Source organism: Lissotriton vulgaris, chromosome 1_1 (assembly GCF_964263255.1).
Source record: "Lissotriton vulgaris chromosome 1_1, aLisVul1.2, whole genome shotgun sequence".
Lineage (NCBI taxonomy): Eukaryota > Metazoa > Chordata > Amphibia > Caudata > Salamandridae > Lissotriton > Lissotriton vulgaris.
The window spans coordinates 1,543,576,021-1,543,599,151 of NC_141685.1; the positions used below are offsets into that span (position 1 = coordinate 1,543,576,021).

At 42.9% G+C, this 23,131-nt stretch overlaps 1 protein-coding gene across 1 annotated transcript in view; it reads right to left on the reverse strand.

Annotated features, from left to right (window-relative positions):
• Positions 1-23,131, reverse strand: part of OTOGL (otogelin like) — a 1,110,282-nt gene that overhangs the window by 720,253 nt on the left and 366,898 nt on the right. Inside the window, exon 21 of the mRNA XM_086931129.1 lies at positions 13,478-13,640. Within this exon, the coding sequence (XP_086787255.1) occupies positions 13,478-13,640 (163 nt within the window). The remainder of the gene's footprint in view (positions 1-13,477; positions 13,641-23,131) is intronic.

Below are 23,131 nucleotides of genomic sequence, written 5' to 3' on the forward strand. Positions count from 1 at the left end.
TGGGTAAAGTCACATAATTTACCAGTCACAAATGAATTTGACCATGATTAAAGTCGCTAGTGCTTGTATGACATGTTCCAATCCTTAGAGCTGAGTCTACAAGCTTGATGACGATGTCGCTGCGGGTGTTTCATCGGGACGAGGGTTGTGGATGGGTGCCGGCCGTTTTACCAGGAACGGCCTGCTGGAAAACACAGTGCCTACTCCCTCCTCCCTTGGACAAATAGGACCTACAGTCCACTACTAATTTCATAATCCACTCAGGTCCATCTTTGTTAAATTAACATTGGAATAAACTAACAAACAACAGGATTACACTATCCGGGAAGGCGACCCTTGGACCCCGGTTCCTCTCATATTTCCCTGCATAAGCGACGTATCATAAATCCAAAGCCCTGAAGAAGTCCCAGCTTGGGACGAAACGCGTCGGCTGTGTATGTTTTACTGCTAACTGAAAATAAAGATTAAAAGAAGATCAACAACATCTCTCTGAGAAATACTTCTTCATTGTGCTTATATATCATCTGCACTGATCGTTTTGTTATCTTTTACTTTGTGGTGCACCTTTGCGGTTGTTTTTTCTGTATTAAAATCCCCCAGGGATTAGGCATAGTGATGATGGGTGCCATCCAGTGTGCACACAATCCCCTTAATTAATTTAAGGGTTAACGAACATCACTGGGAGAAAATTAGTCAGGTGCTGACTCTAGGAAGGGTCCATCATTATATTCTGTTCTTTTCTACAAGCTTGATATATAAAATATTGTGAAGTATGCCCATCTGTCCTTACTTCTTTCGTAGAATAAATAAAAAAATATATTGTGCAGCTATTTCTGAAGCTTTGGAAGGCAATCTTCTTTATAAGCCAACTATGCCAACAAATCGACTCTTGATGCTGTTAAAGAATACAGATGTATATATCCTCTTGAATCACTCATAACACATGTGTATGATGTAAATGTTTCCATTGCTTTCTTGGAAAACTGTGGCTGGCCTCCTACTGACATGGCAACACCTGGCCATGCTCCACATAATCATGGATTTTTCAATCATGTCAGAAAGCATGTTTTGTGGAACACCTTTTTCGGATATTTTGTTCAGGGGTAAGAATGTGGCGCAACAGCCAGAGCTCATGACTGTAGAGCTGGGGAACCAGGTTCAATTCTTGGTGTCTGCTCAAAATCCTGTGATTCTGGGCAAATCACTTAATCTCCCTGTGCTTACAAAAAACGAATGTGTGCTTGTGTAATGTAAAAGATGCTCAGGAAAGTTCTCCAATACCTTTGGGTCACGTTCGCACTATGTAAAACTGCAAAAAATATATTACAAAATGTTGTGCGCACTCTCGTTTCCAGGTACTTTCTCAAGACTGGAAGTGGAGCACAACCAAAGGATGGGAGAAGCAAGATTCCTTCCCCACATTGATGGTCTCTGAGGAGAAAAACAGGCACACCCCACACCTGTGTCTTGGGACTGTTTTTGCTAATCTATCCTAAATGTTGTGTTTTATGTGAAAAATAAAGCACCAATGTAATTTTCTGTGCTAATTTTTTCTTCGAGACTTTTCATTTGAACTTTAAAAGAAGCACAAGCATTAAAAAAACTTAGTTTACTGAAAACACTCTTAATCTTTTTAATATTATTTGCTCTATACGACCTAGGCTCTGCAGGAGGGAAGAACCATCAGTGATGCAGAGTCACAGCTTCCAGAACTTTTTTGTCAGGTGGTGGTGATGGTCGGGGGGGGGGGCTCGACTGACAAAAGTTTGAAGACCTCTGCTCTATGGGTTCTAATTAGAGGGGTGGATTCACCTGAGGGCCCATAATGAACTCTTCCAGAAGTTTCCTAGTACATTTGTCTTATGAAAATTACCAGTTCTTTTTCCAACCCCAATTGCTCTATTCTATCCCATAATTTAGTACAATTTACCAGATTAAACATATGTTTCCCATATAAAAGATAGAAAAGGTTTAAATCATTGATTCACCATACCAAACCAAAAATGTACTTCCGATAAAATATTCTTCCCTTCAGCCCATGTTTCCAAGAAAGTCAGAAGAACCCATCCTAAAATCTTAGCACTAGAATCAATTAGTGAGATGGGATGCTAACAAGTAGGGGAGCTTCTGTCCCCCTTCTTAAAATAGGGACTATAGTCGCAAACCTCTATGTCCCTGGAAGGAGACACATTACTGCGGCTCTCAATGCATTAGTTATAAGGAGGGCTCAGAATGGAATATTTTCTTAAAGATGTCCATAGAGAGTTCATCAGTGTCCGGGGATTTTCCTGAAATACTCCCACAGATTGCCAGGGCCAACTTATATTGAGTTGCTAAAGATGTGTAGCTATGTCGAGAATAATGCCTCATCTCCTACCGATTCTAGGGTATGATTTTCAAATTTTTCTGTTTGAAAAATTATGGAATAGTGATTCACCAAGGCATCAGACAGGATTACAAACTCTTTTCTGCAAAATGTATAATCTGAAAAGAAAGGATGATTTACAACCTCTTTGAATTTCGTAGAATCCCTTGCCCTCCCTCCGCAAATAAATCATCCCATTCCTTATACCTTATCTCCTCCTTACATGCTTCCAATGTTTGTTAATACAAACAGTGTGTTTGCTTTATTTTCTCAGGGGATCTGGGCCAAGAAGGAATGGCAGACTTTAACTGCCCATAGTGGCTGAACATGCAGCATTATGGATTGTAATTGGGTTGCTTGGTCACGGTAGAAACTCCTTCGGAGGTTAACATATTTTAGATTGCAAAGCATAACCTTATAAAAAACTTCTTGTATATGGGACTGTCAAAAGTAAGACATGATAAAAAAGCTTCTCAATTCTCAAAAATGAATAAAGGCATCTGGGTCAGTCTTATTCCATTTTTTATTCTCAGAGTCTTATTCTTAGTACCATCAATCACATCGGGCTTCTTTAAGGGACCAACTTGCTTCACGGTTAAAGTCCAAGAAGCAGCAAGGGGGCTATGATCACTACAGTTACTTAGAATTTCAAAACCAATAACAAGAGTAAAGAGGTACATTGAAAACAAGATAAAATCAATGGAGCTCCCTTTCAAATTCCTACAAAATGTGAGAATTCGATTTTTCTCCAAATGAAATATTTAATTTGAAAAGAGTAAATCATATGTTTTTGTCTGTTTAGGGTCTTACCATAAACTAAATGTTTACAATGCATGACTTCAATATTTCTCTGATCCTTTAAACCACAAACACGTTGGCCACTAAACTCACAAATTAAAATATTAAAACCCCCTCCTCATATTAGAAAAACAGTGTGAGGATTTTTTATAAAAGGTTTTCTATAAATACATCCAATTCATTAATTACTTGGCATAAACTATGGTAAAAAATATTGTAATAAAAATGAATTTTAAAACATCAAATGAGCTTATGAGAGAGAGGAGAGTAACCAGAAAATGTGGTGAGTACCATACCATTTTTAGTTGCCATCTGTTGGGAGTGTGGCATGCTGAAAAAATCATAAAAGTAATCGATAAAATGTCACTCACTCATACAGCCATTCAGATACCCAGTCACTCGCCCATACAGTCACCTACTCATAAAGCCACTCACTGACCCATACAGCACTTACACAGCAACTAACTCATCCACACAGCTACTCAGACACCCATACACACAAGGATACATACAGTCACACAGCCACTCACATAATATATGTTAGAAGTAATATCCCTCAGTAGTAGTACACCTAGTATACTAATGTAACTTTTTTAGTAGGTTAGTCTATATGTTTAACAATCACACACTCTTAGAAAATACTTGTCATGTCATTAGTGATGTCACTGGCCATGTCTTGACTGATGTAATATGCGAGGTCATAAGCAGTCAATTACAGTGGCGTAAGTTATAGTTAGCTCTGGTAACTATAACTTCAGAATTTCACTGGTTTTGTATGAATGAAATCTGAGCCTAACTATAAAGTTCTGTAACCTTTGGGTTTTTTCAGTGAATTTCTAAGGTTTAAAAAAAATCTATTTCCTAACTATAATGTCTGTGTAACCATTGTTTTTTAAGTGAATTTCTATTGTTTTTTTTAACTAGTATTCGTATTTGCACAGAGGTGGAGAAAGGGGCGGGCCCTCCGATCAGCTCTAAGGAATCCCGCTGGGTGGGACTTACTGGATGTAATAGGAGGGGTTTGTGGCCACCAAGGCCACTCAGCATCTAAGGGAACTTCATTCCCCCAACCAGAAGTGCACCAGGAGGCGTGTTTATAGACTGATGGAGAAAGTGGGCAGGCCTCCAAACACCTCTCAGCAAGCCAGCTGTGTGGGACTTACTGGAGGTATTAGGAGGACTTGTTTGCTCCCAAGGACCCTCAGCATCCATTGGGACTTCATTCCCCAACCAGAAGAGTGCCTGGAGGCAAGTTCACAGAGTGGCTGAGAAAAGGGGTGGGGCCTCCGATGACCTATCAGCAATCCCGCTGTGTGGACTTACTGGAGGTAACAGAAGAGGTCGTTGGCCCCCAAGGACCCTCAGGAACCAACTGGACTTCATCTCCCAACCAGTAGCATGCCGGGAGAAGCATTTTCAGAGTGGTGGAGAAAGGGGGCAGGGCCTCAGGTGACCGGTCCGGCCATTTTTTCTTTTTTTTTAAATCTCTTATTAGGGATGGGGGCCCCTGGGGTGATTTCGTCACTGGGCCAGGCCTTTTTGGAAAAGGGAAGAGGTTATATCCCCCCCTACCAAGGCTGATTTCGGCCCCAGAGACCGCATACCACAGGGGCCGGTCTTTTTCTGAAATATTTTGTTATAAAGGGGAGGGGGCTGCCGATTTTGGCCCCATGGATTCCATCCCCCTGGGCCCCACCTACTTGTAATATGGGGAGGGGCCATGCAGCCGCCCTCCCTGGGCTACTTCTGGCCCCGGGGACCCCATCTCCTGGGCCCAGCAATATTTTATTTTTTTTAGGGGATTTTTAAGAGTGCTTTGAGTGGAGAAATATAAACTCAAGATTTGAAAAGAAACAGAGTGGTTTGGGTTGTATCTACTAATAAGGTTTTATTAATACACAAAGTATCCTTTTCAGCAACCTGAAAATAATGAAAAATTGAGAATAAACAATAAGGATCTGAACCTGCCTTGCAGTTTGCATTTAGCTCTTTATTGCTGGTTCGAAGCTCACTTTCCTAAATTAGAAGGAGTGTAACTTACGAACCGCAAGTACTAAAAGGATCTCTTTGACAAAATGAGCGACCCGCCGCGCTATCTACATAAAATACAATTCTGTGATCTGCATGCAGCAGTAGGCACCTTAACCGTTTGTGCTATTTTATGATGAGTCAAAACTGTCCCCTAACAAAACACAGATCTCCCCAGGGCCTGGGCAAAATTTGAATTATGCTGGAGTAATTGTCATCATTTTGGTAATTTTGTTACAAAATGGAAGCGAAATTACCAAGTTTAGGCCATTACTTCACATTGTGTAATGGTTGAACATGAGCATTTTTGGTTTATTTTTTACCCGAGTGGACCAATCTGGTAATTATTGAAAACGAAACTATAAATTTGAACATGAACAGCAGTGTTTTGAATGTAAGTGCCAGTTTCTTTAATGTGGGAGGTCAACGAACATTTCAGGTAGATTGTATTACTTGAGTGGATTGTTCAGGTAATATTTAAATGCAAAACTGCAAATCCAAACAGGAGTGGCAGTGTTTTGAATGTGAGCAAATGGAAATCAACTCGAAACTGCATTTTCAAGTTGATTTTTACCAAAACAGATTATTTGGGTAATTGTTTTCAGTGTGACATGTAGCTCTCATAATTATGCATAATTTCGCTTAATATTTCAGTAATTTACGGAATTATGCTACCTGAATTTTTGATTGAGCTACGCCCACCCCTAATCTCCCCACCAAGTACAAAAACCACCAGAGTTATCTTGCCATTATTAATAGTATCTCAAAGATCTCTGCAAGCTGCCTGTGTGTTATCTGTCACACCTGACCCGTCTGTTCTGTTCTCCCCGCTTATCAGGTGATTTCCCTAAATTGGCACCTATAGCACCAGCACTGGAACTCTACTTTATGAAGGGATGGGCCAGAAATGATTCCTGCTTGATTTGTACACTCATTGGTGTTGTATCCAACCTGAGATAGGTGAATTCCTGCCCCAGAACAATAAAAGCACATATATGTGTGAATTACAGATTCTCTCCCACGAAGGTAGGTCATTACAGTAACCATGTTTCCTTTGAGAGCAAAGGCACATGAGCAAATGCACACACCTTAGGTGCATAAATCTAGACATGCTCCCATAAGAGCCCCTTGTTAATTCGCTTCATATGCAACAAGCAGTTTATATCTTGAAGATATGAACACACAAATATGATTGCATGCAAGTTTGAAAATTAAATTGTGTGCAAGTTCAAAGTAAATTTGTGGATCAACACAAACATGACACCAACTAGTTCTTTATCGCTCTCTGGGTAAACTCCCTTTCTCCCTCTTTCTCAGTTCAGTGTATACACCCTTTATTCTGTTATAACCTGGATTAGCACTTTCAATTGTTTTAATTAGACCTCAAATTAATCTCTCCTCAGAGGGTGTTGTTCTATTTTGGTATGGATTCCTCTCTGATTGTCATATGGTATTCCTAATTCTCTAGCTGTGGTTCTCTTGGGTAAGTAATCATGGGGGGTTTTCCAGACCATTTACAATCTCTGACCTCTTACATTTTCTGAAGTCACAAATGCGTTTATCTTTTGTGACACATCTGACTGAATTTTGCTTGAGTTACTTATTATAGATACTTCAGAGTATGGCAAAATGATCTGACAAATTAACTACACTGAGGCCAGAACTATGGCAACAAATGGAAACAAGAAAGGGTAATCCACATATCACTCAGATGTCAGGTCTGTTGATATGTGCTGGGGAAGTCCAGTGCTGTAATAAGTTGCTGTCAGATAGGAATGATTTCTGGAGGGATATGGAGGTGTAGGAGTGCTTTATCCTTTTCCCAGTAGATATCTAAATCTCGAAAGAAATATTTGCTCACAACAAGATGAGTTGATTTATACTGCATTCAAGAAAATACTATGGGAAGCTATTTTATTCATATGGAAAATGTTATGTTATGTTATGTTATGTTAATGGGTGACTTATATAGCGCACGGCTACTCCAAGGAGTGTCCCGGCGCTTTCTGACCCATTACTGAAAAAGAAGAAGGATAACAGACATAACAGTATTATTGATTAAAAAGCCACGTTTTCAGGGCCTTTCTAAAGGCAAACAAATTGGAGATGTGGCGGAGACCAACGGGAAGAGAGTTCCATAGTCTGGGGGCAAGATGTTTAAAAGAGCGTCCACCAATTCTGGCTTTCTTAATGGGAGGCACCATTGCCAAGCCAAGATTTTCCGACCGGAGAGATCTGGTGGGCTTGTAAAAGGAAAGCCGTTTCCTAATGTAAGAGGCCCCTACCAGATGGAGTGCCTTGTGGGCCAGTGTAAGAGCTTTGAATATGATTCGTTTTTTAATCGGAAGCCAGTGCAGGGAGACTAGCAACTCAGATGCTCTGGCTTGCCGGGGTAGGCCGAAGATGGCTCTAGCCGCAGAGTTTTGTACAACCTGGAGTTTGTGCAAAAGATAATCCGGCACGCCCAGGTAGAGGATGTTAGAATAATCAAGCCTGGAGCAAATCAGAGCTTGTACTGTCAACTTCCTATGGGCAACGGGGAGCATAGGAAGGAATTTACGAATCATTTTTAGCAGACCAAAACAGGTACCTGTGAGGCCTGTGATCTGCGTTTTCAAAGCAAGGGTGTTATCAATTTTAACCCCCAGGTTTTTTGCAACCGAGGAAGAGGAGGAAGGGGGGGACATGCTCACTGGCCACCATTCCTGCCAGGGCGGCTCTGCCGGACATCCGAAGAAAAGCACCTCAGATTTATCGGGGTTGCATTTGAGGCTGCTTCGCTGAAACCAGTTGAAGACAGCCCCAAGGCAACCACGGATGCTTTCCCCGTCAAACTCCGTGCCCTTCTTGCAGGTGAAGAGTAGCTGGGTGTCGTCAGCGTATGATATGATCTGGGCACCCATTGACTCCGCCAGCGCCGCCAATGGAGTCATGAAGATGTTAAAAAGGGTCGGGCTCAGCACCGACCCTTGCGGGACTCCGACATCCATGGGCGGAACTTCGGCAGAGTACGGGGGGGCCCAGACCACTTGACGGCGACCCGCTAGGAAAGATCTCAGCCAGCTCAACACCGTCCCTCTGAGACCGATCTCGTGAAGTCTTCTCAAGAGGGCCTCATGCGGGACGGTGTCGAAGGCCGCCGACAAGTCCAACATCACCAGCATTGCTCTTCCGCCTGCGTCGAGGACTTCCTTGATGGCTTCGCTAACTTCCAAAAGAGCGGTCTCAGTACTCAAATTGGAGCGGAAGCCAGATTGGGTGGAGTGGAGTAACCCATGATCTTCAAGGAAGGAAGACAGCACAAGGTGAACGTGCTTCTCGACGATCTTAGCCAGGGTGGGTAGGAGAGATATGGGCCTATAGTTGGCATGTAGCTTAGGATCGAGGCCTGGTTTTTTAAAAGGGGGAAAACCATAGCCTTCTTCCAGGCTGGAGGAACAGTGCCGCTGGACAGAGAAAGGTTGAGAATGGGGGAGATTATGGGATTCAGGGTCAAGGCATTCCTAGCTAGAAAGCTCGCCGGACAAGGGTCAAGCGGGGAGCCAGATTTGATTTTGAGTAGAAGATCCAGCGAATTTGATTCCAGTAAGGGAGGAAACTCCGATAGAGTGGGGCAGGAGTCAGGAGATAAGGACATCAAATTAGATTCATACATTAAAGCAGTTGGAACGGCAGGTGGAAAGGATTCTTGAATCAATTTGATTTTAGTGTTAAAGAAAATGGCCATCTCCCTAACCCAAGGTTCAGAGAACTTGTGCTGGACTATGCTCGATTTTGGAGAGGTAAATTCTTTGACAATGGAAAAAATTTCTTTGCTGGAGTTTGCCGCAGACTCGATTCTATCTGAAAAATAGTTTTTTTTGGCCTGAAGAATGTCAGAGTGGTAGGATTTAATAGCTAGTTTATAGGCAAACTTGGTTTCTAGATCATAATGCTTCCGCCAGAGTCTTTCGGCTACCTTACAATTACGGCGTGCTAACGCAAGTGATTTAGAAAACCAAGGGGCCGAACTACGCTTGACGGATGAAGAAGGGGTGGAGAGAGGCGCGAGATCATCAAGCCTATCCGTTAACCATTCCTGGAAGGTTTCAAGGTCCCTCTCCAGATGGCCGGATTGGATACAGGGATAATCCTGAAGCGTTTGAGCCAGATTCTCAGGAGTAATTTTATGTAGGGGTCTTCTGGGGTGTCTGTGGTGGTCTGAGTTAGTATATGTAGTTTTACTTCTACCCTGGATCAAAAAACTGATCAATGTGTGGTCAGACCAAAGAACAGGAGTGGGCTGGGACATAACAAGGGGAAAGGTGGAAAACACTTGATCAAGCGTGTGACCCTTGTTATGCGTTGCACTTGAGATGTGAGGAATTAGACCAAGAGGAGCAGTGATGTCCTTGATTTTAGTCGCTTCACTATCCAACTCAACGTCCATATGGATGTTAAAATCCCCTAACATTATGCAGTTTTCCACCTTCAAGCAGAGAGAAGTGATAACCGATTGAAGGTCCGCAAAGAATGAACCCCGCAGACCCGGAGGTCTATAAACAAGAAGCCCGGTAAAAGATTGATGCGGGGAGAGTGCAATGGAGAAGGCGAGGGATTCGCAACCAGGAATAGGCAGAGATGGAATTATTGAGCAGGCAAAAGATCTTAGGACTGCAAGTGCAACACCACCACCTTTTCCCACTGTCCTATCCTGTCTATAAACAATATATTCTGGCGGGAAGGCTACCGCGATGTCAGGATTAGACGAATCGCAGAGCCATGTTTCTGTGAGCATGAGACAGAGTGGTTGCTCAGAGGTAAGTAGCTCAAAAATGTCCAAAGCGTGCCTATGCAATGAGCGGGTGTTAAGTAGTAAGCACTTAAACTGTTTAGACAGGGATGGCCGGGAACCCTCAGAAGCCCGGTAAATATTAGGATACCAACCGCAGCCTGGGCAGCAGCATTTACCTTTAAAGCGGCCGGGGAACACATACCGACAAGTGGCGGTGTTAGGGTTAAAAGAGAGGAGATCCTCAGCAGAGTACATACGCCTAAGTACAGAGCCTGCCGCCGTGCCGTCCGCTGCCGTGTCGCTGACGGGCGCAGACGGGCAGGACTCTGGCACGACTCCGGCGCAGATCCGGCGCGACCGCTGATCGCGTCCGCTGCGCGGAGTCATCCCTGCCCGTTTTTATGACGCTGAAATCGCGTCAGTAAGCCCAACCCTACCCAAGATGGCGGCCAAAAACCGGTGCTCTGCCCTCGGCGTCGATACTCAGCCGAGAGCAGGTCCGGTGCAAGGGGGGAGGGGGTGAGAGGGAGATTTGAAGCGCAACGAGCGCTGGGGGGTCCAAAGCACAAATGTACAATAATAGTCCACCTATTCAGCTCAGGTGAGGCGAAGTGCAAAATGCAAGATGCTGCAATTAAAATGAGTAAAAACACAGAGGATAGGCAAGAGACCTCCCGGCTTCCGCCTCAGGAGGGGGAAAAGCGTGCAGAGTCAGAATTACCTGCACTCGCCCTCTCGTCCCTTTTATGACGCTGAAATCGCGTCAGTAAGCCCAACCCTACCCAAGATGGCGGCCAAAAACCGGTGCTCTGCCCTCGGCGTCGATACTCAGCCGAGAGCAGGTCCGGTGCAAGGGGGGAGGGGGTGAGAGGGAGATTTGAAGCGCAACGAGCGCTGGGGGGTCCAAAGCACAAATGTACAATAATAGTCCACCTATTCAGCTCAGGTGAGGCGAAGTGCAAAATGCAAGATGCTGCAATTAAAATGAGTAAAAACACAGAGGATAGGCAAGAGACCTCCCGGCTTCCGCCTCAGGAGGGGGAAAAGCGTGCAGAGTCAGAATTACCTGCACTCGCCCTCTCGTCCCTTTTATGACGCTGAAATCGCGTCAGTAAGCCCAACCCTACCCAAGATGGCGGCCAAAAACCGGTGCTCTGCCCTCGGCGTCGATACTCAGCCGAGAGCAGGTCCGGTGCAAGGGGGGAGGGGGTGAGAGGGAGATTTGAAGCGCAACGATGCGCAAAATGTAGTCTCAAAGCTTTAGGTGCTGAGTTTGTAGCCTCCCCTGGAAATATATGCATTTATTCCAGCTGACCCACATGCATTTAAGTGGCTATTGGTGGATACATGCAATCCGCCCACCTTAAACCTTTCAGCTCTGTTGATGTGATGGATGTTGTATCCCAGTGGTACAATGAATCAAACAATGTTATGATAGAGGGGCTGAACCAGGTTTCTGTAAGTGCAATAGTGTCAAGGGCATACTCTTAGATGAGAGTGGGTATTGATGAGACATTGGAGACCACCGATCTACAGTTTAGGATGGCAGCTGTGATGTGATTATGCGTAGATGTTGGGTTACTTGAGTTGGGAAGAGATGATTTTTCATGATGTAGCTTAGTTAAATTAATTGATGGTTCTGTTTGTAGTAACACTTCTAAATGCTGTGGGAATAGGATGCGATCTAACCGGTAGTCTTTGTGTGTTTCAATTGCTTTAGGGTAGTGTGTAGTGCAATGCTCAGGAGCAGGTGTGTCGGGTGATTGAGGGTGAGGAATAAAAGAGCTGTTACAAAGTGAAAAGTGCCTTTGGGAAAGTGAGATGGAGAGAGTGTTCTGAATTAATTGTATTAACTCGTACAAATTTAAATGAGCCAACAGCAGTTTGATGTCATAGAATTCAATAGGGGGACAACATGGGGTACTATAGTAAAGGAATAACCGGTATATCCTTTCCTCTTCTGCTCTTCGAAGACTTTTAGGGCCTGGTTTATAATTTAGTAGATGTGGAACATCCTCTTAAAATTGGTGACTTTCTCACATGCCCTGTTTAAAGTGTATTGATTTCCATGCATCCCAGATAGGGCAGACAGGACTTCCACTGCTTCTTGGCAGATGTATAGCATCTGTTGACCTCAAAATAAAACCACTAGTGTAGATTTTTATTGAAGTAAAAGTCTGTGCTTGTTCAGGGTCCATAATATCCTGCAAACGTTTTCTGAAAAAACAATGAATACAAACAAACTTGTAAATTTGTGAGTTGTCTTCGGATTTTGTATGGTCAGCTCCCTGGAACACCCATTTTCCTACTCCTTTCTCAACATTTATGAATGCCCCTGACCTGCTATACTGATTAACTGTCTACTGCTTGCATCCTAATCCCAATTCTAATTACCTCTACTTTAAATCTTAGCACAGAGCTTTGTGTTCCAGTCACATTTTGGGTCTTTTGCATAGCGTGCAGGGAGGAGGCAGTCCTCAAGTGCCAATATCTGGATTATTAGAGCTGTATTAACTGTTTGTGGGGTGTGTGCTACTCTGCCTTAAGGCAGAGTTTTGCTACGACTAGCAGGAGAAGTGGCAAATATGAGGGGAGGAGGTACTAAGGGGGTCATTATGATGGCGGATTTCCTGCATACTCCGGGCCGGCGGAAGCCACCACCGGCCCGGAGGATGCGGGAAATCCGCCGAGGAGGCTTGAAAGACCCACCGCCAAATCAGGATGGCTGGTGGGTCTCACAATCTGTCCTCCGCTTTTCCGCCGCGGTCGGAAGGCGACCACGGCGGAAAAGCACTAACATGGCTGGCGGTGTCTATCAGACACCGCCAGCCATATTAGGATGTAGGGAAAGTAATGCTTTTACGTGGCGGCTTTTCCACCGTGGAAAAGCATACGGACATTCACTTTGGGGGCCTGTTGCGGGCCCCCTGGGTGAAGGTTGCGTGGGGGGGTGCACATGGGGGGTACCTATGGTACCCCCCTGCCTTTGCGTGCACGAAGCGGCAGGCATCGCACAGTGCCTGCCGCTTTGTGCATGCAAATGCACTGCTTTCATTTTTTACATTGCGGTGGGTGCTGCTTCAAGCAGCACCCGCCGCAATGTAAAACATACAGGATGTGACCGCCAGGGTGGCGGTTACATCCTAATTGCCATGGAGGGACCGCCGCTGCCCATGCGGACGGTCCCTCCTACTCAGGGGTGGCGGACGGACGCAAGTCCGTCCGCCATCCTAATCAGCCCCTTAGTCTGGCCAGATGGAGAAGAATAGGTTGCCATGTGTTAGAATAATTAGGTTGAGTGGGTTTTCATTTCTTTCTTTCTTAATTTGTGTGTTTATCAAGTGTAATCAAAAACAGATAAGCTCTATGTTCTACCAGACCCCTGGAATAGTTCAGAGAAAGTTCAAGCCTGCAACACTCTATTTCATTTTTTGAATTTGATGACAAATGTTATTGGGTCCTGCTATAATATATAAGAAGAAATTAAACAGAAAGAAATGCAGAAATCTTACCCTGGAGGGCAAACACAACCACTTGAGCATGGAGGTGGTGGAACGCATGTGAAGTTCATTGCAAGATTTGCACAGGTAACTTCGCAGTTTACACCTGCAGAAGGTAAGCCAGGTACAGGATATCTGCAATCATAGTGTATTTTACCTTCCGGACACGTCTGACCTGTAATGGTAATATAGATGCAATAAAACATGAATCAGAGTCTATTAGGGTCAACTAAAAATAAACATTATCAGAGGGTTATGATTATTACTGCTCAAGAACAGATGAAGATCCATCCTATTCTATCTACCAGTCCATTCTTTATAAGCTACACAGAAAGACAATCTTTTACCCTATATTTTCAATAAAGCTTTATGTTTGTTTTGTTTTTTCCTTCGTGAAAATATATTGCCTCTTTCTCATTGTTTTTTTTTTTTTACAATCTTCCAATACCTTTATGAAACTTCCTCAACATCCACGTATATTTTGAACAAAGTTGAAAATGCTAATATTTACCCATAATATCATATATTACTAACAGTAACCCCTTAATATATGTAAGGAAGTCACCAGCATTATGTTATTATTCAAATATGTAGGCACGGAATATCAATGGGTTTTAATAAAGTTAAGTAAGAGATAGAAAATGGTACTAAATATTTTGTATCAGGTACATCAGTCCTCAAAGTGAGGGAATGTGATTTCTACCCACAAATGAACTTATAATGTATGCAGTAAACTCTTCAGCAAATCAAGGGAGTTCTTTATAATACAAACTAGATTCCATGCTTGAACTTTGTTCCAGGGTACAAGGAATTTTATATATTACCAGATTGAATCAGTGGAGGATGGCCAATGGAACTGCTGGTCTGGCCTTCTAGTGGTAGTTAAAACTACTACATGTATCCACTAAAAACTAGTAACCCAGCTGTGACTGCATTAAAATATGCCAGATAGTATTCATGGATAGATGAGATGCAGAAGCAGATTTTATAAGTCTATAGGTATATCGCTTTATACCACCCCACTCTCCTCAACAAGTCTAAAGCTAGGCTACCAGTGTTCGGGGAACTTGTGTGAAAGATTATGCTAGTTTTTGGCAGAAAATCATGGTTGCATTGCACCAACCCACCACTAAGGGAGTTCTTTGAAACTAATTAAGTGGGTCAATTGTATTTCAGTGTGTTTTTAATGTGTTCCTAACTATGATTAATGATGCAGTAACTGTGTCTGTGATAATAATTCATAATATTGTTTTAACAAATGTGTCTTGCTGTAAATGTGTTAATTCTACCACACGTTTAACAAGATACTAGCATAATATTTTCTACCAAGACATTTATAACATCAATTATTCAAATAGTTAGAAAAGGTGTTGGTTACCTAGAATGCAGGTAACGTACATTTTAATCCTAAACGATACCACTACTCATGCTATCTTAGAAGATGCAAACTCTTACAAGGTTAGCAATTCATTTTGCAGCAATTGTGAAGTAATGAGTTTCTGTATCATATCTTCTGCTTGCCTTATAGAAATTACTAGATAATGCAGGAGTGGCATGAGATTGTGAACAATTTGCAAATATAGCTCGTCTCTGATCACAAGTCCCTATTTCTTTGTTTTTTTTCATGATTTTGGAATTTTCATGATTAACTTTATTGAATTTGATGTTTATGTAATGTTTATAGGCTTTATTTAGAATTTGGTGCAAATTGGCTTCAACCAAAATGTTGTGGTTGTCCTATCAACAATATTTAGATATGCCACTTATATCAATGTACGCTTAACTTGGCAGATGGGAATTTACCAATATTGGTGGATGCCCGACATCCGCCAAACTCTTACTAAGACTCTATGTCTTTGGGTTGCATCTGTAACAAAAGTTAAAATCCTACCTACTATCAGCTGTTTTAGAAAAAAATATAAACAATAAAATCAGTAACATAAAATCTATTCTTGTACTGTTGGTATTGGTGAAGTCATTCCCTCTGGGCATTAAATATGTGATTTTGCCAACACAGTAAATCCAGTTCTAGAGACTTGATTTAGGGTTTGACAGAGAGTAGCTTCTTTCGGGATGGTGAAGAACATCACCCAGCTCTAATTTGTGTACATTAAAAGAAACCGTCATCATCGCAGTTACTTTCAATGCACCAAACATTTGGTAGATGGCCACTATTGTGTTGTTCATGGCTGTCCACCAAACCTTGTATATTTTTTGTTTTTCAGAAACAATCTCCTAAAGCGGGAGTTTGTTTCTGAAAAATGAAAAAACAAATCAAACCCGCAACCCAGGGTGCAGGGATCATTATTGTTTTTCTGCTGCTCACCACCAGGTATTTGTTTAGTTGCGGACAGGAAAAAAGGACAGGGCAGTTGGTGTAAGGTCCTTCCTCCAATGGACCCCACTCTGTCGGGCTGTAGGAGAATTTGTTAAAGTGAAGGAGTTAGGTCCTTAGCAAGTGGAGAGGCTGGACCTTAGCAATAGTGTTTAAGAAGAGAAAGTGCCCCCCACTTATATTTCAAAAAGGCTCTTACTTATGAGCAACACATCCACTCGGATTAGATATGTTCGGTATGTTTATTTATACCATGAATTCAACCATCAATTCAGAAAATTCTGTACATTTCATGTCAGACAAAGAACACCAAATAATTAACTCAATTTTTGAAACATACAAAAAGAAAAAATCACAAATATAATGACTGTACACAACAAAGCATGACGTAAATTTGAGAAAAAGTCACAAAAGTCAAAAAATGAGAACTTTTTCCACAGTAATAAACAAAGTCACAAATGAAAGGAGATATCACAATACATCAATTGTTGCACAACACTCGTTTGTCTAGGGTCGTGTTAATTATATGTAATGGATGCCTGTTATTTCTATCCCCTTTCTTGCCGACGCGTTTCGAACTTCGTACATCAGTTACGAGTTCTCTTCAGGGCCTTGTTATTACTATATGCCTGTGTGTAGAAAGGAAACGCTATTTAAAATCCAATCTTGGGTCTCATCTCCTAAGATCACTTAGGGTCTACTGCAATATTTAAAAGAAGCCGATTTACCTGGGTAGTGGCCGGGTTTATCCTATGTCTTGTTCTGGGTCATTGAAATTTCAGTCTAGAAAGCGTTAAAAAACCAGTTTTAGAGTCAAATGCCAGTATTCACCCTGCAATCACATCGCGCAGACGTTACAAGACATACCTTTAAAGTAGTTTGTGGTGCGGCGGGGCATCTCCCTATGGCTCGGGGAAGCTTCAGTCACCTGGGGGAGGGGCGAGGACGGAGTCATTACAAAACAGAGTGAATCTGTGCAGAAGCCAAAGCAAGTGGTTGCGGGGCTTCTCTTACCTCGTAAGGTGCCCCCTGGGCTTTGGGAGTGTTTCACTTTGTGCCTTAGTGGATCGGTTGGTTTTTCGTCCCTGATCAACCGTGCCGCGTAATGACTCACAATTATTCTCCGGTCACATAAGCTGTTGGGTAAAGGGAGGATTGGTCATACATATTGTTCCCTCTACAAAGCAGCCCGTCTCAGTTGGGCGTATAGTATCTTCGCTCACCTCTCGCTCAGCGGTTCGCTTTCCAAATGACTCAATGTCGAGGGCGGCGGTGAGACTGCCCCGAGACTAAATATGGTCACATGACCTTGGGTATTCTGGGAGTTGTAGTTCTAGTTACTCGCGCGCGTCAACCTCTCGTCCCCATTCCTCAAGGTGGGACTATGTGGCCTCACGGAGTCCCTCTTAACCTGTGCTTCATAATCTGGACACCTCGGACAGAGTGTTCAATCCGTTTTGAGCACTATTAAATTTTAAGATCAGATACGCCTCTTTCCTTAACAGGGTCTCCTCTATATCAATCGGGCCTTGGTTGCCTGATGGCGCTATTGTACAGAGTACGGTCCATTTGAAATCCGTTTCACTGTGCTCTAGGTCGAGAAAGTGTTGGACCATGGGGGCGCTTAACACCTTCTTTTTTATTCGTGACCTGTGTTGGGTAATGCGACTATTGATCTGTTGTGTCGTTTTCCCTATATAGAGTTTCTGGCATGCGCAGGTGATAGCATATATCACGTTGCGGGTTCTGCAGTTAGAGAATCCATTGTTCTGATATTTGACACCCCTATGTTCGAATTCTGACCCTTCAATTGTGGACTCACATGATATGCAATTTCCACATCTATGGTGGCCTACTATTTGCTTGAGGCCCCATATTGACATGAGACGAAAGAGATTCCAAATCATTTACATTAGAGAGGGCCTACCCATTCCTCAAGGAGGACTATTATACTCAGACAGAGTCACGTGGAGCCCTATATAACTTTCAGGGACGCTCCAGGAATCGCTTCAAAACTTTTTCTGATACATCGTCCTCCTCTAATTCATCTGGACCCGAGGACAGAGGTAACAATCCAAACAAGAAAGGGCCTTTTTTAGACAAAGGCCAACAGCCCAAAACCCGGTTCAAACCCCAATGGGAAATGCGCACGCGCAGAAACTTCTACAAGTCCTAGAGCCCACCCCGTCCACAATAGTGAATCTCTCCACCAAAACACTAACCAAGGAAGAGGAATCTGTCCTCAACTTGGGTTTAAAATTCGTTCCAACCAAGCAAACTGATTTCACCCGATTGAAAATGGAAACTATTGCCTTTTGTAGGAAAATCCGCCTACGAGCATTTTTTGCCAATAAACCACCATCCCCTGACATTGAAGTTACAGGATTAAGAAATAGATCCACTTTTATTCCGTATCAAAACATTCCAAAACAGGTTGTGGCATTTGAGCAAATCATGCTATCGTCTATTAACAAACTTGAAAAGAGTAAAAAATATGTCAAACCAAACATTACCAAAGGCCAAAGGCTAGCAATTAAAAATCTGACGAATGATCCCTCGGTTGTGATTAAACCCGCGGATAAAGGCGGAGCAGTCGTGGTTTGGTCAAAAGAAAATTATCTGAAAGAAGGACTATCACAGGTGAATAACACAGAATGGTACAGACAACTCCCCGAGGACCCGGTCCGGGCGATCCAAGGCCAAATCTGTGAAATAATAAAAGGTGGTGTGGACGAAGGATTTGTGGGCCAGAAAGAGGGTGAGTTCTTGGTAAAGAAATTTCCAAGAACCCCCATCCTCTATTTTTTGCCCAAAATCCATAAAAACCCGAAAGAACCCCCAGGACGACCAATTGTCAGTGGTTGTGAATCTTGTTTGGAATCACTCTCGAAGTATATTGACTTCTTCTTGAAGCCGTTTATCAGTGGGGTCAAATCATATTTGAAAGACACCACTGACTTTTTGGTGAAAATTGAGGACACACTGTTCAACCCAACAACAGAACTAATGGTGACAATGGACGTTACGTCCTTGTACACCCAGATACCCCAAGACGAGGCTCTTGAAGTGTTGGAACTATATCTTGATAAGAGGGACAGGCCACACCAGGTCCCAACCTCGTTCATTTTGAAACTGGCAGAAATCACTCTCAAAAAGAACTATTTTAGGTTCAATGATCAATTCTATATGCAGGTTAAAGGTACGACCATGGGCTGTCCCTATGCGCCGGAGATGGCCATACTCTACATGGCGGAGTATGAGAACAAATTTATCTACTCCAATAACCCATATGACAAACATATCAAACAATGGTGGAGATACATCGACGACGTGTGGCTCCTGTGGCAGGGGAGCCACACAGAGTTGATGTCCTTCCACACGTGGATTAATGAAAAACACCGGGACATTAAGTTCTCACTGGAGTCCAGCAATCAAAGAATGACGTTTCTGGATTTGGAAATAACATGTGTGGATGGACACCTGAAATCGAGCCTTTTTCGAAAAAAGACAGACACCAATACCATTCTTCACCACCAAAGTGCTCACCCAAGAAGTCTTTGGGACAATTTGCCCTACGGGCAACTTCTTCGGATTCGAAGAAATTGCTCGGAAGTGAGCGAGTACGAGAGACATGCAACCAGGTTTTGTGAAGAAATGAAGAACAGAGGGTACCCCAAGAAACTACTGAATAATTCAAAGAAAAGGGCACGCCATACTCCCAGGGAGTGCTTACTTGAACGAACAGTTAAGCCAGAAATGGACAAACTGGTATGTGTGTCAACCTTCGGGCCAGACACACATAGAGTAAGGCAAATGGTGTTGAAAAATTGGCATCTATTGGAAGGACTTGAATGTCCGTTTCCGCGACCGATATTCGCCTATAAGAAGAACAAGAGTATTGGCCAAAGTATCATTAGAGCCGATGTGTTGACCCCCAAGCCTAAAAGTGATCTCATGTCAATATGGGGCCTCAAGCAAATAGTAGGCCACCATAGATGTGGAAATTGCATATCATGTGAGTCCACAATTGAAGGGTCAGAATTCGAACATAGGGGTGTCAAATATCAAAACAATGGATTCTCTAACTGCAGAACCCGCAACGTGATATATGCTATCACCTGCGCATGCCAGAAACTCTATATAGGGAAAACGACACAACAGATCAATAGTCGCATTACCCAACACAGGTCACGAATAAAAAAGAAGACGGATTTCAAATGGACCGTACTCTGTACAATAGCGCCATCAGGCAACCAAGGCCCGATTGATATAGAGGAGACCCTGTTAAGGAAAGAGGCGTATCTGATCTTAAAATTTAATAGTGCTCAAAACGGATTGAACACTCTGTCCGAGGTGTCCAGATTATGAAGCACAGGTTAAGAGGGACTCCGTGAGGCCACATAGTCCCACCTTGAGGAATGGGGACGAGAGGTTGACGCGCGCGAGTAACTAGAACTACAACTCCCAGAATACCCAAGGTCATGTGACCATATTTAGTCTCGGGGCAGTCTCACCGCCGCCCTCGACATTGAGTCATTTGGAAAGCGAACCGCTGAGCGAGAGGTGAGCGAAGATACTATACGCCCAACTGAGACGGGCTGCTTTGTAGAGGGAACAATATGTATGACCAATCCTCCCTTTACCCAACAGCTTATGTGACCGGAGAATAATTGTGAGTCATTACGCGGCACGGTTGATCAGGGACGAAAAACCAACCGATCCACTAAGGCACAAAGTGAAACACTCCCAAAGCCCAGGGGGCACCTTACGAGGTAAGAGAAGCCCCGCAACCACTTGCTTTGGCTTCTGCACAGATTCACTCTGTTTTGTAATGACTCCGTCCTCGCCCCTCCCCCAGGTGACTGAAGCTTCCCCGAGCCATAGGGAGATGCCCCGCCGCACCACAAACTACTTTAAAGGTATGTCTTGTAACGTCTGCGCGATGTGATTGCAGGGTGAATACTGGCATTTGACTCTAAAACTGGTTTTTTAACGCTTTCTAGACTGAAATTTCAATGACCCAGAACAAGACATAGGATAAACCCGGCCACTACCCAGGTAAATCGGCTTCTTTTAAATATTGCAGTAGACCCTAAGTGATCTTAGGAGATGAGACCCAAGATTGGATTTTAAATAGCGTTTCCTTTCTACACACAGGCATATAGTAATAACAAGGCCCTGAAGAGAACTCGTAACTGATGTACGAAGTTCGAAACGCGTCGGCAAGAAAGGGGATAGAAATAACAGGCATCCATTACATATAATTAACACGACCCTAGACAAACGAGTGTTGTGCAACAATTGATGTATCGTGATATCTCCTTTCATTTGTGACTTTGTTTATTACTGTGGAAAAAGTTCTCATTTTTTGACTTTTGTGACTTTTTCTCAAATTTACGTCATGCTTTGTTGTGTACAGTCATTATATTTGTGATTTTTTCTTTTTGTATGTTTCAAAAATTGAGTTAATTATTTGGTGTTCTTTGTCTGACATGAAATGTACAGAATTTTCTGAATTGATGGTTGAATTCATGGTATAAATAAACATACCGAACATATCTAATCCGAGTGGATGTGTTGCTCATAAGTAAGAGCCTTTTTGAAATATAAGTGGGGGGCACTTTCTCTTCTTAAACACTATTGCTAAGGGCTGTAGGAGAAAGCATTCAATTGAAGGAGCAAACCGGGCTCTGTCGACTGATTATTTAAGGCCTGGGCCTCTATATGAGGTGGGCTGACCATGAGTTTGATGTTGGTTGTTCATCAACTGGTTACCTAATTTGGACAAGATTATGACAGATGTAAGCTCCATTTCATGAACTGTACGAGAAAGATTGCAGCCTGGATGACAGCAAACTATATGCAACTAAATAATGATAAGACAGAAATATTGCTGTTTGGCAAAGCCCAAGATCTTTGGTCCCCTGAGTGGTGGTCGCCTGCAACTGGGGCAGCCCACTCCCCCAAACAGACCGTGAAAACTTTAGGAGTCAAATTAGATCAGACATTGTCCATAAAAGATCAAGTTTCTGCAATCTGCAGCACTTGCTTTTCTGCCATGCAGCTACTGCAGAATGTTTTCCCCAGGCTACCATCCATTGCAAGGAAAACCTTGCTACAGGCCCTGGTTATAAGCCAACTTGACTATGGTAATGCCTTGCTTATGGCCACTAAAGACACTGTTTTGGCTCATTTCCAGGAAGTGCAGAATACAGTCGCCCACCTAGTCTGCAACTTGCCACAAGGTTTCTTGTTGGCACCTACATTGAGATCTTTGCACTGGTTTCTGGCCAACAAGTGCACCATTTTAAAAATCTGCTGCCTCACTCATAAGACTCTGCAGGGGGATACCTCCTTCTATCTAAATAACCAACTGAGTTACTACCGTCCTGCAAGAACACTTAGATCAAGCGATAAGGCACTCTTGACTGTTCCCCAAATTTTCTCCACGAGACTGGGCAGTAGAACTTTCCCCTTTCTTGCCCATTCGGTCTGGAACCAACTTCTGTTCTGTCTGCGCTGTTGCTCAGACTTTGTCAAGTGCAAAAAATATGTGAAGACTTCGCTGTTATAGCTGTTTTGTTGTTTCTGTTCTGGCTCAGTGCCAAGATATACCTCCGGGTATGACTTGCTGCACTATACCAAGTAGAGAATAATATAACATAGCAGTGTTACAAAAGCCATTAGTGATGGAGTACCCTTTCCATCAACCTCTATAAATCGGGCCTTTCATTGCCAGATTAAATTTTGGAATTATCTTATACTGATCATATTTCTTATCTTCATATTTTCTTATGGGATAATTTCTACATGAATGCAACATATTTATCCCAAATCTCCAACATATATCAGATTTTCTCAGAGCTTTCAAGGAATCTTCCATGGTTAATACCCCTTAGAAGCAGACAAAACTTGCATAAATGCATTATTCATTGATGGCAAGAAATGTCTTGAAAATCAGGAGAAGAAAAACTACAGGACCTCTGATAACACATTGCTTCAATTTCAGTCACTGATAAAGGAGACAATCTCCCCGAGAGAAAAGGTTAAATAAGTAGGACTAACCTTGAATCAAAAATAGCTTACCTCTTTGGATATGTGACCAGCACACATCACCACTACTTCCCCTAAATCTGTGTTGGTCCTTCCTTTCACCACCTTGACAACTGCTTACTGGTAGTGAGGACAAACAACAATTCAATGCTCTACTAACAAACTTAATTCTACCTAGACATTGCATGTCAAATCTCTATCCAAGCTATAAACATAAAACAATGTTGGACTGCAAGAAGCCTTAGCAATCCACTGTTCCGACCCTGATATTACAATTT